At 37.2% G+C, this 15,479-nt stretch overlaps 1 protein-coding gene across 4 annotated transcripts in view; it reads left to right on the top strand.

The window, feature by feature from the left end:
• The window catches only part of FNDC3A (fibronectin type III domain containing 3A), a 145,192-nt gene that overhangs the window by 40,239 nt on the left and 89,474 nt on the right, over positions 1-15,479 (top strand). For all 4 annotated transcript variants that reach the window (XM_030310462.1, XM_030310444.1, XM_030310453.1 and 1 more), the window contains exon 3: positions 4,066-4,141. In XM_030310462.1, coding sequence (XP_030166322.1) covers positions 4,066-4,141 — 76 coding nt within the window. The remainder of the gene's footprint in view (positions 1-4,065; positions 4,142-15,479) is intronic.

Genomic DNA, 15,479 nt, shown 5'->3' with positions numbered 1-15,479 from the left:
TAGAGATTTTTACATGCTTTATTAATGAATATACTCAGCATATTTAGACCTTTAATCAGTGACATTTTCATTATGTCTTTTTTGTGTTATGTTTTAATATAACATTTTTGAATAAATATTTCCATGTATCATCATAGCCTATTTGTGAGAATAATTTATAGTATTATCTATAGTCATTGTCAATGCTAATCTGCCCTTTGGGTTAGTTATCTTACCCAAAACATGTTTCAAGCATATGTTTGTTTACTACTTAAGTAACGTAAATATTAGTAGTATTTAATATTTAAGTTTAGAATACACTTAAAATGTTCACTAGTTCTGCATGTCTCTTCAGAATGTGAGAAGTTGAACTGTTGGTGGACATTCAAATAATTGCTTTTATCAACTCTTCACCCACTGTTGACTCTGTTAACTCAAACCAGGCATTAGAAGTTCCCAACATTTGCACTAAAGAATGATAGAGAACTGGCTGGCTGATATATTGTGTCAGGGGAGTCTTGATCATGGCAACAGCTCTGTTATTAGGGATGTAAGAAGTGAAAGAACCTGGGGAAGAAAGAGTGTAGTGAAACTGTCAGGGCTGAACTCTGATTTCATAAAGGGATTAGGGATTGGAAGCCAGCAGTACCTTTGAGATAAGTACAAACCTAAGAGCACAATCATTTGTTTTTGTGAAATTTGAAGATACTGAAGAATTTCATTTTTATAGCCCAATGAAGTACTAATCATTTTATGATACTCTATTTGTAAATTTGCTAATTTTGCAAATAGAGGCATCCATGACATACATTACAAAATGATGGGTAATTTATCAGGATTCCTCACCTGTCACACTTCTGAGAGTTACTTTGTTTATAAGATATCTGTGGTCACTAAATTAGATAATACATGTTAAGAAGCTGTGTCATTATGATTATACAGTTTTGTGGCAATAATTAACCTCAGGTAGAATAACTAGTTTATCATTCATAGTTCTTCTCTTCTTTCTCCTTATCACATTGTACTATTGTTTATAATAAGGTTATGACAAATTGTTCTGCATTTATGCAGATGAATATAAAGTGACGTAGGATTCTAGAGTCACTTGGGTGACTAAGTTGGTTATGTGTCTGACTCTTGGTTTCAGCTCAGGTCATGGTCTCACAGTTTGTGAGTTCAAGCCCCGTGTTGGGCTCTGTGCTGGCAGCATGGGGCCTGCTTGGGACCCTCTTTCTTCCTCTCTCTGCCCCTCCCTTGCTCATATTCTCTCTCTCTCTCTCTCTCTCAAAATAAATAAATAAACATACCCTAGAATTTGATGGTCAGGGCAGGCCTTTCTGAAGAGATAACATTTGAGATAATGGAGTAATAAGCAGGCCCCCTAAATAAAACCTGTGTACAGAGAGAAGTTCCTAGATTTTATAAAATGCATTTTAAAGCCATCTACTTTCATAAAATCTCCCAAGGTTCAAGAATCTCCTTAGGGGAAAAAAATCCCTGCCCAGAAAACGTGACTGACTACTTTTTCCTCTTGCTTTTTTTTTCTCTTGGTCATCCTTCACTCTGATTTCTGTTAAAGCTATTTTCTCATCCTCCAGCATTTCTTTTTATTCTGATTCATTATTTCTCTTCTTATTTTTGTTTCCTTTTTTTTTTTTTTTTTTAACTTTCTTTGAGTTAACTACGCCTTTTCTCACTTATTGACTTGGGTGCTTACTAATTTTCAGTCTGTTCTAAGTATTTAAAGGCCTGTGTTTTTTGATAATACAATTTTGCCTTTATTTCAGGGCTTTAACTTAAAATGTTTTTGTTACATTTCACTGCTGTTGATTTACTATTTTTCATTATGATTTCTTCCCCTAACCCACAAATTATTGAAGCTTTTTAAAATTTGCAAATATATTTTTAAATTTCTAACTTAATTGCAAATAGAGGACATACAATATTAATTCTTTGCAATTTGTGACACTTGATTTATGATGTTCTCTATAGTCCATTCTTGTAATTTTCATTTCAATTCCATATGTGCTTGGAAAGAATATATATTTTCTAATTGTTAGGTGCAGTATTCTTTACATGGCCACCAAATCAAGATTATCAATGGTGTTGTTAAGGTCTTCCATATCCTTGATAATTATCATCTACCTGTTCTGTTAATCACTGAGAAAAGTATTAAAATAGACCACCAAAATAGTAGGTTTGGCATTTTCTCTCTAACTTCTTTTAATCTAATTTATTTGCTCTTTTTAATAGGCAAACTTAGTCCATTTATATTTATTTTATTAATATATTTGGATTATTTCTAACAATTTATTTTGTTTTCCATTCACCCTACTTTTCTTCCTACCTACTTCCCTTGAAATGAGGGTCTTTCAATCTTTGCCTGAAATATTAACCAAGAAGGTGAAAGATCTCTACACTGAAAACTACAAAACTTTGATGAAAGAAATCGAAGAACACACAAATAAATGGAAAGGTATCCCATGTTCATGGATTGGAAGAATTAGTATTGTTAAAATGTCCATACTGTCTACAGCCATCTTTAGATTCAGGGTAATCCCCATCAAAATTCCAATGGAATTTTTTTTTACGGAAGTAGAGAAAACACTGCTAAAATTTGTATGGAACCACAAAAGACCCATGAATATCCGAAACAATCCTGAAAAAGAAGGACAAAGTAGGAGGCATCATACTTCCTGAGTTCCATGTGTATTGTAAAGCTATAGTAATTAAAAGTTCTGGCATAAAACAGAAAGGACCAAAGGAAGAGAATTGAAAGCCCATAAATAAACCTATGCATGTATGGTCAGCTAACATTTGAAAAGGAAGCCAAGAATACTCAGTGCAGAAAAGACGGTCTCTTCAATAAACGATGCTGGGAAAATTGGAATGTTCACATGTAAAAGAATGAAACTAGACCCATACTGTACACCATTCACAAAAATTAACCGGAAATGGATTAAAGAGGGGAAAACTATATACCAAAATGTTCACTTCAGTGTTGTTTTTTTAATAATGGAAAAATTGAAAGCTACCCAAATTCCTTACATTAAGAAAATGGTTAAGTAGTTTATGGCATGGTCATTAGAGTGGTTAATAGCATGGAAAAATCTTTTTAAAATATTAAACATTAAAAGATACCAAATTGGGGCACCTGGGTAGCGCAGTCGGTTGAGCGTCCAACTTCAGCCAGGTTACGATCTCGCGGTCCGTGAGTTCGAGCCCCGCGTCAGGCTCTGGGCTGATGGCTCAGAGCCTGGAGCCTGTTTCCGATTCTGTGTCTCCCTCTCTCTCTGCCCCTCCCCCGTTCATGCTCTGTCTCTCTCTGTCCCACAAATAAATAAACATTGAAAAAAAAATTTATTTTAAAAATAAAAAATAAAAAAAATAAAAAAAAAAAGATACCAAATTGGAGTTCTTACATATATACATATATATAAATATGTATATACGTATGTATGTATATTAAGGGGGGAACTAAGCCTATGCATAGGGAACAAGATTAAGAAATTTATCAAAATGTTAACAGTGTTTATTGTAAGATAGAAGGACGTCAGATTTTTTTTTCCAGTTTTCTGTTTTTCAAATGTCATAAAATTAGGGTGTATAATCTTTATAATGAAAAAAAAAGGTGAGATTAATTTAACAAATTCCAAAATATAACTTGAGATGTCCTACTAAGTCAAGTATGCTCATCTCAAGCTCTGCTTATCACTTTATACTTTATCTTTTAAGAAATGAAATACTTAGCAACTAATGAACTAAGGATAGATGAGCCAAATATTCTGTGGTTTGACTCCATCTGTGTTTCAGAGTAAAGTTTATTGCCTTTCCAATAAAAGTGTGCCACTGTATTTGTTTATTCCCTTACTTTTGGCTTAAATCTCCAGAAAACTGAAGTAATACTTTAACAAACGTGTAAAATGTGTAATCCCATTTTCCTTCCCAGTGTCATAAGGTTAAATAGCTCACATCTACTGTCCTGGCAAATATGTAATACTGTTTTATATATAATCTTGATTGTTATTATTTGCTCTATTATTTGATTATTTTGTTCTGATTAATACTTCTTTCCCTCATTTAAAGGTTATTCTGGTACAAGTTAACCCAGGGGAAGCATTTACAATAAGAAGAGAAGATGGACAGTTTCAATGCATTACAGGTAAGAATGGTAATTTGTTATCATTTGAGATGACAGAAATTTATAATACATAAAGGTGTATATGTTTATGGTTTCTTCTTTTCTTTCTCACTACCATACCACACCAGCTCACAAACTCTGAATACCTTATGGTATTGCAGTAGTATCCTAATCAGTCTCTTTTCCCTGGTTTCTTGATTAGTCTTACATTCCCCTTCTCAAAAATCTTCATTGAACCCAGTTCAAGTTCCTTATTAGTCTTTCTAAAAGATTATTTCATGTTTCTAGTGTTGCTTTCCCTTTCCCTTTAATATTGTTTCCCTTTATCTTGCTAAGTTGGCTTATTCATTGTCTTCTTGAACCTGTCTTGTATTTTCTGTACTATTCTTATCTAGAATCCGCCCTTATCTCCACCATCTCTAGCCTATCCAAATCCTACCAATGCTTCAATTCCAAGTTCAGATCTTATCTTTAAAAGAATTTTTTTTGTAAAGTCACTAGCCACCCTGCCACACACCACATTTATGACAAACTAAAACGTCTCCAGATATTACCATATGTTCCAGGGGAGGCGTACAGAAGAACCACCACTCTAAAGAGAAGAGCAGTAAAAAGATCACTGACTTTGGTATCAGAGAACCTGGGTTTAAATCCCAACTCTGCTAACTTACTAGCTATATAGAACTTTTGCATGTCGTTTAATTGATTTTATAAGGAAGGAAATTCACAAATTATAGTTATAAATTAACTTTTAAAATAGAAGTTACTTGGGGTGCCTGGGTGGCTCAAATGGTTAAGCGTCCAACTCCTGATTTTGGCTCAGGTCATGATCTTATGGTTTGTGAGTTCAAGTACTGCATTCAGGCTCTGTGCTGGCAGTGCAGAGCCTGCTTGAAATTCTCTCTCTCTCTCCATCTCTCTGCTCCTCCCCTGCTTGTGCTCTGTCTCTCAAAATAAAATAAACATTAAAAATAAATAAATAAATAAAAGTTATTTAAAATTCAAAGTCTGGTTATCTAACTGTGTTTAGCAGTTTTTGTATTTTAAGTCACACTATAATGGTAATGAGTATCCTCATTTGCAGATGTGTTTGAAAAGATGTTGTATTAGTTAAAATGCTTCCATCATAAACAATATTTATTGAAAACAAGTTGAAGAAATGTACAAATAAACCTAAGACATAGCTCTATTAGAAACTTACATTCTAAGAGTTAGCCAGTATAAAAATAGAATTATTTTTATAAAATCCTAACTGACAGGTAAAGACTGGCAGGACCCAAATAGCCTATTTAATTTATAATGTGCCTGTAGTATTAATAGTCTTTTTTTTTTAATTTTTTTTAACGTTTATTTATTATTGAGAGACAGAGCATGAACAGGGGAAGGGGAGAGAGAGAGAGTGGGAGACACAGAATTGGAAGCAGGCTCCAGGCTCTGAGCTATCAGCACAGAGCCCGACATAGGGCTCAAACTTGCAAACCACAAGATCATGACCTGAGCCTAAGTCAGACACTCAACCAACTGAGCACCCAGGCACCCCAATAGTCTCTTAATAGTAGGAACTGACTACCATGTGAAGATACTTTTATGCAGAGATAAATTTCTTTGCTTCAGTAGAAAAGTGAGACTCCTCTCTGTATGACAGATTATAAGAGTGGACTCTTTGTTTTAAAATTACTGGGCAGAGTTTTTAAAAACACAGGATAGAAAAAGGGGAACCGTAAAGAAGGTAAAAAGCTTTCCCCTTTTCATGTTTTTGTTTTTCAAAATTAAAAGACAGGATGAATGTGGAAGGACTGATAGTGAATGAGGGCTTGGGGTGAAGTTTTTCTAAAGACCATCATGCTCTCACTCCAAGCAAGAGAAGACAGGACAAGAAAAGACTAAGGACTACTGGGAGCTCATCTTCTCCTTTTCTTCCCCTTTGCTATCACTAGTTTTTATTATGTAACAGACATCTTCCTGTACTAGTTCTAGAGCTAGGTAAAAGGTAAGAGTAGAATTCAGTGTGGAGGCAACAGATAACAAAGAAGAAAGCCTTAAGGGAGAAAAATCATATGCCAGTGAAGCTCAGAGTAAATTAGGATCCTTGGCTCTAAGGCCATCAGGTTAGGAAAACTTTTCTCTTCACAGTCACTAGACCAATAAAAGAAAACCTCTGTAATGAAACCTAAAAAACTGGGATTATTTCCAGTGTAAATTAATAAACATTTGGCTTAATCCCATTTGTGAGGGTGCCTGATCCCATTTATGAGGGCTCCACTCTCATGAGTTCATCACCTCCCAATGACCCTATTTCCTAATACCATCACATTGGGGTTAGGATTTCAACATATGAATTTTGGGGGGAATATATTTAGTTTTCAGCAGCATTGCATTGATAGGAGTGGCAGAGATAAGCTGCAGTGCCCAAGTGGGGTGTCAGAGCCTAAATTGGGTGAAGAGTTCATCCATATGAGAACAGCCAAGTGCAGAGAGTTAGAGCCCAGAGTGAGGAGAGAATTCACACAGCAAAGTGTCGTGATATAGGGACTCAGAGTCTAAGCAGGCTGATGAGCGTATCATCAAGAAGGGGTGGCCTGGTGTGGGATGTAAGAATCTCAGCAGGATAAAGAAGTCATCAATACAGTGAAGCAGTCCGGCATAGGGAATCCGTGCCAGAATAAAGTGAGAGTACCTACAGGTGAAGGCAACCTGATGTAGGGAGTCAGAGCTGAGAATGAGGAGGTCATCTGTGTGGAAGGGTAGCCTGACATGTGTTGTCAGAGCCCCAGTAGAGTCAGACCATTCACACGATGGAGGTGGTCCTTAGTAGACAAAGCCCAAGTCACGTAAAAAAGACATCCACACAGAGGACGGTGTGGAGGGCCTCCACAGAGGGATGGCCTGGCATGGGGTGTCCCAGCCCCAGCAGGGTAATGAAAGTGTCCATACATTGGAGGTACTCATCAAGAAGAGTCAGAGCCCAAACAGTGTGAGGGCATTCGTGGGATAGGAGGTGACTTGGTTTGAGGTGTCAGAGCCCAAATGAGGTGAGGAAAATGTCTACATGGGAGGTAGAGGATAGAATCCAGCAAGGAGAATCAGATCCTGGGTGTAGTGAGGAGGGTATCTCTTTGGCATGGCAGGAGATATCAAACCCCAGGAAGCACCCATCCACACATGGGGGACAGCCTAACATAGGAAATGAGAACCTGAGTGAGGTGAGGAGGGCATCCCCATAGAGGAATAACCTGGTGTATCAGAGCCCAAGCAGAGGAAAGAAGTAGTCCACATGATGGGCTGAAGGGTAGAATGGCCTAGTGTGGGGAATCAGAGCCCAAATATGGTAAAAAGAGAATATACACAAAAGTGGAGTGGGTAGTCCAGCACAGGTTGTTAGAGCTTGTGCGTGGTGACATGGAGCCAAGGAGCGAAGGACACCTACATAGAGGGTTGTTAGAGGGTGGGGTGGGCTCAATGTGGGGCATTAGACCCTGAGTAGGATAAGGCCATACATGCCGGGAGACAGAGTGGAGGGCAGGAGTGGTGGCAGAGATGGAAGATTGATGACACACACAGGGGGACTAATTAAAGAAACAGTTCTGTTAAGAATGATGAGAGACCTGGGTTTCTTACTATCTAAGAAGGAATTTTAGGTGTGGAAAGGGAAGAGACTAGAATGAATCCTGCTGGCAGTTGAATCAGAAAAATCAGACATTCCTGATTCTGGGTCTGGGGCAGAGAAAGTACAAGATGAGAATGGAACATATTGTTACCCCAGAAAGAGGGAAGATTGCAAAATGGGTGGAGACATGTCAAAAGGATATAGTGACCGACTTGAAGGATATATATATATATATATATATATATATATATATATATCAGTGGAGAAGCCTGGCAGGCACCATTTTAATCAAGTGATGAAATTGTATGTCTTCAGTAATGCCAGGAATCAAAATTGTGTGCTACCTGATAATGATACATTAAGAGGAACATGATGTCTCTTCTGTGATATTTCTGCCACAAATGCATAATCTGAATCTAAACACAAGGAAATAATAGACAAACCCAAATCAAGAGACATTCTGTAAAATAACCCTTAATCTTCACAGGTGAAGACTGTGAAAGTCCAGGAAAGACTGAGGAACTGTTCAGACTGATAGACTGAAGGGACATGCCAACTAAATACAACATGTGAACCTGAACTAGATGCTTTTGCTAGAAAGCACATTATTAGGACAATTGGTGAATCTTGAATGGGATTTGAAAATTAGATGGTTTATTAGTTTCTTAGGGCTGCCATAACAAAGTAACACAAACTGGGTGACTTAAAACAACAGAAGTTTAATGTCCCATAGTTGTAGAGGCTAGAAGTGCAAGATCAAGATGTCAGCAGAATCGATTCTTTCTGAGGGAGAATTCATGCCTCTCTTCTACTTGCTGGTGACGGCCAGCAATCCTTGGGGTTTCTTGGCTTTAAAGGCATCATTTTAATCTGTTCCCATCTTCACATGGCATTCTCCCTGTGTCTCTGTGTCTTCACATGGCTGTCTTCTTATAAGGATACCATGTTGGATTGGGGTTCCATTCTACTCCAACATGACCTCATCTTAACCAATTTTATTTGCAATGACCTCATTCCCAAATAAAACTGCATTCTGAGGTGCTGGTACAGAAGCATATCTTTTTTAGGAAACACAGTTCAATCTGTAACAGATAGTAATGAGGTATCAGTGTTAATTTTCTGGTTTTGATGGTTGTGTTATATCAGAGAATGTCCTTATACGAAATGCATATGAAAGTATTCCATAGGTGATGGGCCATCATGTCAGCAGTTTCCTTTCAAATGGTCAGGGAAGAAAGTTCTTTGTACCAGCTAGACATGCAATTTTTTTGGCAAAACTTACTGTTTCAAATTTTTTGAGAATGATTAAGAAAATGATACTTTTTTTTTCCTTTTTTTTTTTTTTTTTTTTTTTGTTTATTTTGGTGGGGGGAGAGAGAGAGAGAGAGGTGCACATGCAAGTGGGAGAGGGGCAGAGAGAGAGGGAAAGAGAGAATCCCAAGCAGGTCTGAACCAAAGTCAAGAGTTGGACACTTAACTTGACTGAGCCATCCAGGTGGCCCAAGAAAATGATATTCTGTGTCTCAGAGAATTTATGGGAGGACTAGAGAACCAGACTCAATGCTAATCTTCAGGAACAATGCCCCAAAACTATACTACAAAACTGGTCTGATTAAGAAGTCCTCATCAGGGGGCGCCTGGGTGGCGCAGTCGGTTGAGCGTCCGACTTCAGCCAGGTCACGATCTCGCGGTCCGGGAGTTCAAGCCCCGCGTCGGGCTCTGGGCTGACAGCTCAGAGCCTGGAGCCTGTTTCCGATTCTGTGTCTCCCTCTCTCTCTGCCCCTCCCCCATTCATGCTCTGTCTCTCTCTGTCCCAAAAATAAATAAACGTTGAAAAAAAAAAAATTAAAAAAAAAAAAGAAGTCCTCATCAGTGCCAAGAGTGCCCTTTCTTCACTAAGAACTCAATATTACTTGCTTGTAGTACAGATGCCACTTCTGCCACAGGAATCTTGTGCTACCAACCACTGCCTTCTAGGTTATCAGCACCCATAGGACCAGTGTGGTCTTTACCTTGCACCAAGTCAGCTCCTTCAACCTACAAAGGGGTTTCAGAGTCTATGCACCAAGACAAATGACAGAATCCACTACTGGATAGACTTATCCAGAAAGGAAGACTTATCCAGAAAGGAAGACTTAACATTATGAATAGAACTTGAGTATTTTAAAGAAAATTTTTAAGCTTATTTATTTATTTTTTGAGAGAGAGAGAGAGAGAGAGTGTGTGTATGCAAGCAGGGGAGCACTGTCATTGTAGAGCCCAATGCAGGGCTCTATCTCAAGAACCTGTGAGACTATGACCTGAACCAAAACCAAGAGTCAGACGCTTAACTGACTGAGACACCCAGATGCCCCAAGTGTCTGACTCTTGGTTTGAGCTCAGGTCACAGTTAATGGGTTCAAGCTCCACACTACCAGAACAGAGCCTGCTTGGGATTCTCTCTCTCTCTCTCTCTCCCCACCCCCACCCCCCACCCCCATCTCTGCCCTTCCCCTGCTTGTGTGCGCTTTCTGTCTCTCAAGATAAATAAATGAACTTAAAAAAAAAAAATAAAAGACACTTAACCGAGTGAGCCACCCAGGTGCCCCTAGGACTTAGATGGGTTTTTTTGGTTTTTTGTTTTGTTTTGTTTTGTTTTAGAGGATGCAAGTGAGCAAGGGACACAGAGAATCCCATGAGGGGTGGAGGAGTGGGGAGAGTGGGGCTCACCTGAAGTGGGGCTCATGCTTACCTGGAGCGGGGTGCATGCTCACCTGAAGCAGGACATCAGCTCCCCTGATGCAGGCAAGTTCAAAACAGTTGGCATATTACTCTGGTTAGATGGTATCCTTTTAACATATTTTGAAAGAAGTATTGACAAACTGAGATTGAACCCAGGAAGGCAGCCAGGAGAGCATACAGTCAAGAAATTATTCTTATAAAAGACTATAAAAATACTTGAAGGATGTTTAACCTAGAAGAGAGCTGTGACTTGAAGACCTTGTTCTCAGTACTTTTAGAGGGAAAATTTTAGACTGACAGATGAGAGTTGCAGGGAAGCAAATTTTGACAGGGAAGAACTGTCCAAAAATTATGGTTCTATAAAAATGGAGTCATTGCTTTGTCACACCTGAGTCCCATCATTGTATGCTCATGCATTGGGTTGGGTGGTATTATGAAAGTAATTCTTACATAGAAAAGAAGTTTGATTGGGTAAACTCCAGTATTTAACTAAAGATTCTTTGATTCCAAAATTACCTCTTAGTTAAACTGAGATCTCTTTAATTTTGGGAACGAGCACACTGACGGGGAGCCTGAAATTTAACAAGTATATCTGTGCCTGGGCATATTTCATAAAGTAGTTGAGCTAGTGAATGGTTATTGCTCAAAGCAGACCTGTGAACAGGATGCCAACTTGTAATGTATTAATAATCCTCATTCCTAATGAAATAAACACTTGAGAAACTTTCACTAACCTTCTGAAGCTTATAGGGGCAGGAACAATGATGCTGTCTTTATCGTGGTACATAAAACATTGAAGTGTTCAAGGATTATTAGCTTCCTTCTGTTTGGTTTCCTTAATGATAGAAATTGGCTCTTTTTCATCTCTGATTTTCTGTGCTAAAATAATGCCTTTAACTTTAACTTTAACTTTAGTGGGCATGCTGTCAATATTTATTGAAATTAACTGCTAAAATATTTTTAAGTATATCAGTATACTTGTTTGCCTTGCTAAGTACTATCAACCAAAAATATACTTTTATACTTAGGGGTATTTTAGTGTATCAGAGTCTTCAACATGAGCACCAGTTAAGATTATAAAGTAATGTGGACATGTTAACTTAAATATGTAAAAAGTGAACCAAAGATAATGCCAGGATGTTGATCATTCGACCATCCTGGATTTCTGCTTATTTTCTTACGATTTGATTCCTATGTGTAGAAAAAGTGTCAAGGTGAATTCAAGTTTGTTGAGAAGTATTAACATTTGCTTTCTCATAGCTTACTTAGGGAAGCCAATAACATAGCAATCTAAGAATACGTTGATTCTGAGCCCCTTTACCACTAGAGTTAGTGTGACGTCAAGCTCCACCTCCCAAGTCCTGCTGTTTTCCTTTTTCTTCCAAGCGACTGTGTGCAACTTCTCAGCAGTTACTGATGTTTTCTCACCATTGTTGCTGCTGATGTTGCTTTCCATTCTACATGGGAAACCCCAGTAGGGGATTATTTGACTCTTGTTTCTTCTGCTGTCACCTCATTCAAGAAGTGACTAATACTGTTGCTCCTGCTGCAGTTATTATTGACACTTCCGTTCCCTCTTTTGTTCTCTTCACTGTTGCTTCTGTTCATCACTGCTTTTCTATTCTCACCTTGTCTTCTCATGCCCCTCATCCTGACTCTTCCTGCCATTAGAGGGGTTTTTGAAGTTAAGAGGTTTGTCCCAACTAGTAGGTACTACTTTGTTCTTCTCTGTGTGCTCTGGGATCATGGTGAGTATAACCAAATATCTGCCTTCCTTACAGTTAGTCTGCTCTTTCATATTTGTGATCTCCTTTGCAGAGCATTTTTTAGCAAGTTCTCCTGAACTGAGCCAGATGACTTTTGAGGTCCTTAATAAATACAGTATTTTATTAAATACTGATAAGCCCTGTATTCCATTAATCCCAACTCTGTTACCTAAGAGTGAGTTCTCTGCCCTCCAAAAGTTGGAATTCCTGGACTTGTTCTTCTCTGTGTTCTTGTCAGAATCTCTTATGCCCATCAGATCTAATCAAAGCCCTTTTCTCTCAGAATGTCTTTGTCAGGGAAGGAAGAGGAAGATGGAGTTCTCATGCAAGTGGAACTCCTAGTTGATCTGCTGTGATATCCTGGAATCCCCAAGACATGTATACAAACTATGCCTCAGCCCCCTTGACTCTTGTTAGATATGTCAGGGTTTGATATTAAAAGTACCTCTGAAATTTATTAGAAGTTAAATGTCTATTGTTTTATATATCATTGTACAGTTACTATAACTAGCAGCATGAAATAACTGTACCTATAACTTTTCTTCCTAAATTCACAATAGAACTTCAAAGAAATAATAAGGTATGTGAACGAATTAATGGTTCATTGTTACAGGTACAGGTCTGAGAGTAAGTCCACCTGGGTTCTAGGACCAATGGGCACAATTCTAGGAAAACAGATTTAGCTCAGTATGAGAAAGATCTTTGTAGTAAACAGAACTGCCCAAAAGGCTCAGGAGTGATCAGTTTCCATCCATCTTTGTAGGTGGTAATACATATGCTGGCTCTTCACGTGATGGGGCTATTAGAGAGGAGGTTTAATTTCTTTTGAGTGGATGGTTGGAGTTGATGCCCTTTAAGGTTCTTCATGAGTCTAAAATTTTAAGATTCTGTAGCTTTGGGTAGACTACTTAAATTCTGGTCATTATTTTGCACGTATGTGAAATAAGGGTGGGCAAGTGCAAATTTGATTAAGTTTCCACTGTTCAAGTTTTTAGGCATATGTAACTATGCCAGTATCTTATGCTGTATCTTAAATATATTTTAATAATAGGGAGATCAATATTCTATGAGTTTTTTTATAAGACCACTGATTTTCTTTGGCCTACTGACTTTCTATCACTACAAATCTGACTGAATTTAACCAAGTTCTTTAGGTTCTACAGAAACTATAAATAACTCAAGTAGAAACCATGTGTAGTAGATTCTTATTCCTATATAAGTAGGCATTATTTTACAATTTAACAAACTAAACCATGGAAAAGTTAGGTCCTTTATATATTACTTATAAAATCCTAACCACCCTTAGAAAATAAAGCATTTTATTTTCAAAGGCAACTATTTTCATACTGGTAGAAAGTAACATTATTTTATTAAAGACTTTACCACTTACAATTCCTCTCCCAAGATAAAAACAGCAGTTCTAGTAGAGAGTCTTAAAATACTAGTTTTGAAACATTAATGAGTCTTGTTTGTAAAAATGAATCATAGCAGATCATCCATTCATAAATCCAGCCCATTTTAGGTTAAGTGAATGACTATGACTCATCCTAAGTACATTGTGTAATAGTCCCAGGTTGTCCCTAAAAGCTATTAAGTGCTACTTTTTGAGAGAAACCATATTATATATGACTTAGTGAAGAGAAAATTGCAACATTGATGCCAAAAAGGAAAATATAGGCAAATTCATTTGTCCTCAGTTCTTTATGTTCCTAATGAATAAAATATCACTGTTAAAGTTATTCTTCTGGAAATAGAAAATCTAAACCAGTTTAGTAAGTTCTTTTAAAATAAGTGACAAAAGGGGCGCCTGGGTGGCGCAGTCGGTTAAGCGTCCGACTTCAGCCAGGTCACGATCTTGCGGTCTGTGAGTTCGAGCCCCGCGTCGGGCTCTGGGCTGATGGCTCAGAGCCTGGAGCCTGTTTCCGATTCTGTGTCTCCCTCTCTCTCTGCCCCTCCCCCATTCATGCTCTGTCTCTCTCTGTCCCAAAAATAAATAAACGTTGAAAAAAAAAAATTAAAAAAAAAATAAATAAATAAAAAATAAAATAAGTGACAAAAATCTTGATTAAAAAAATTCTAATGAATAATGGCAAAAGGAAATTAAGACCCAGAAATACAGATATGTGCAATAGCTTGTATTAACTTCTCAATAAGTATTTATAAGCCTGTTGCATTCTGATACTTTTTATATTGGTTAGTGACTAAAATGAGCCTTTTGGGATCTATGCCTTCTCTGAGCTGGCCTCACAAAATGATGTTTTATTAAATAGACAAATATGAATATAAAATGTTTATTTTGGGTACAATTCTCTCTCCCCTTCAAGTGACCCTGTTTTCCCTTTTAGGAAAGAAGCCACTTATTAAAGGTAGATTACAAGGTGGGAAATGAAGAAGATAAGAACAGATTGACTTATAATGGAAAGTATGGGAAGATTAGACAATTTTAAAGGAAAGAATGAAAAATGAATATAGCTACTTTAATTAATTAGAGTCAGAAGTAGAAGAAGAGCTAAAAGATCTTTAAGCAGATTTTTAACTCTTAAGAACTACATATGTAAAACAGTGTCTGCTTAGTTTGATTTTTAAAGCTGCCTTTTGAATATATAATTCTAAATGCTTGTAAAAAAATGTATGTCTAAGTTAAAGAAAATGGTAACGTGCTTTCATGAGGGAGAGGTTGCTATGGTTTTTAAAAATTAATGACTATGTGGTCAGTTATTTTTGTTTAAAAGTAGTTATATTTAGGAAATAGAAAAATAGAAATAATACACTTTCTATAGAAGAAATTTTGCTATCTGTTCCTAATTTCTCAGATATTTGCTTCTCCCTAGATTATTATGATTGGATTTTTATTAGGATCAAATATCCATTGGTCTTTGATTAAAATTAGCATCATTATTTGTTTGCTTAGGTTAAGATTAGCCCAATAAACATACTGTCTTTACTGAACATTTTTAGCCTTTTATATATGAAACAACTGAGGAAATGTGCAGTTATAATGAAGTCTATTCCTGGCACTGTGTAGGCACTCAGTAAATATTTAATTGAATAAATGATCTCAGTAGATAATTAGGTACAACATATAGGTTATCCCTTATTTTTTTGTACTACCTGTGTTTTCCCCTGAAATACTTGTTTAAAATCCCATTTCATCATGAAATGACTTGGAAACTGAGGCCAAAGGGATTGTTTTGGGGCTATATTGATTTTATTTAGCTTTGTATATCACAGCTTGACTCAGAATCCTCCTAGCATGGGAAGATAA

The sequence above is a fragment of the Lynx canadensis genome, chromosome A1 (assembly GCF_007474595.2).
Source record: "Lynx canadensis isolate LIC74 chromosome A1, mLynCan4.pri.v2, whole genome shotgun sequence".
NCBI lineage: Eukaryota > Metazoa > Chordata > Mammalia > Carnivora > Felidae > Lynx > Lynx canadensis.
This window is presented reverse-complemented; position numbering and strand designations above follow the sequence as displayed.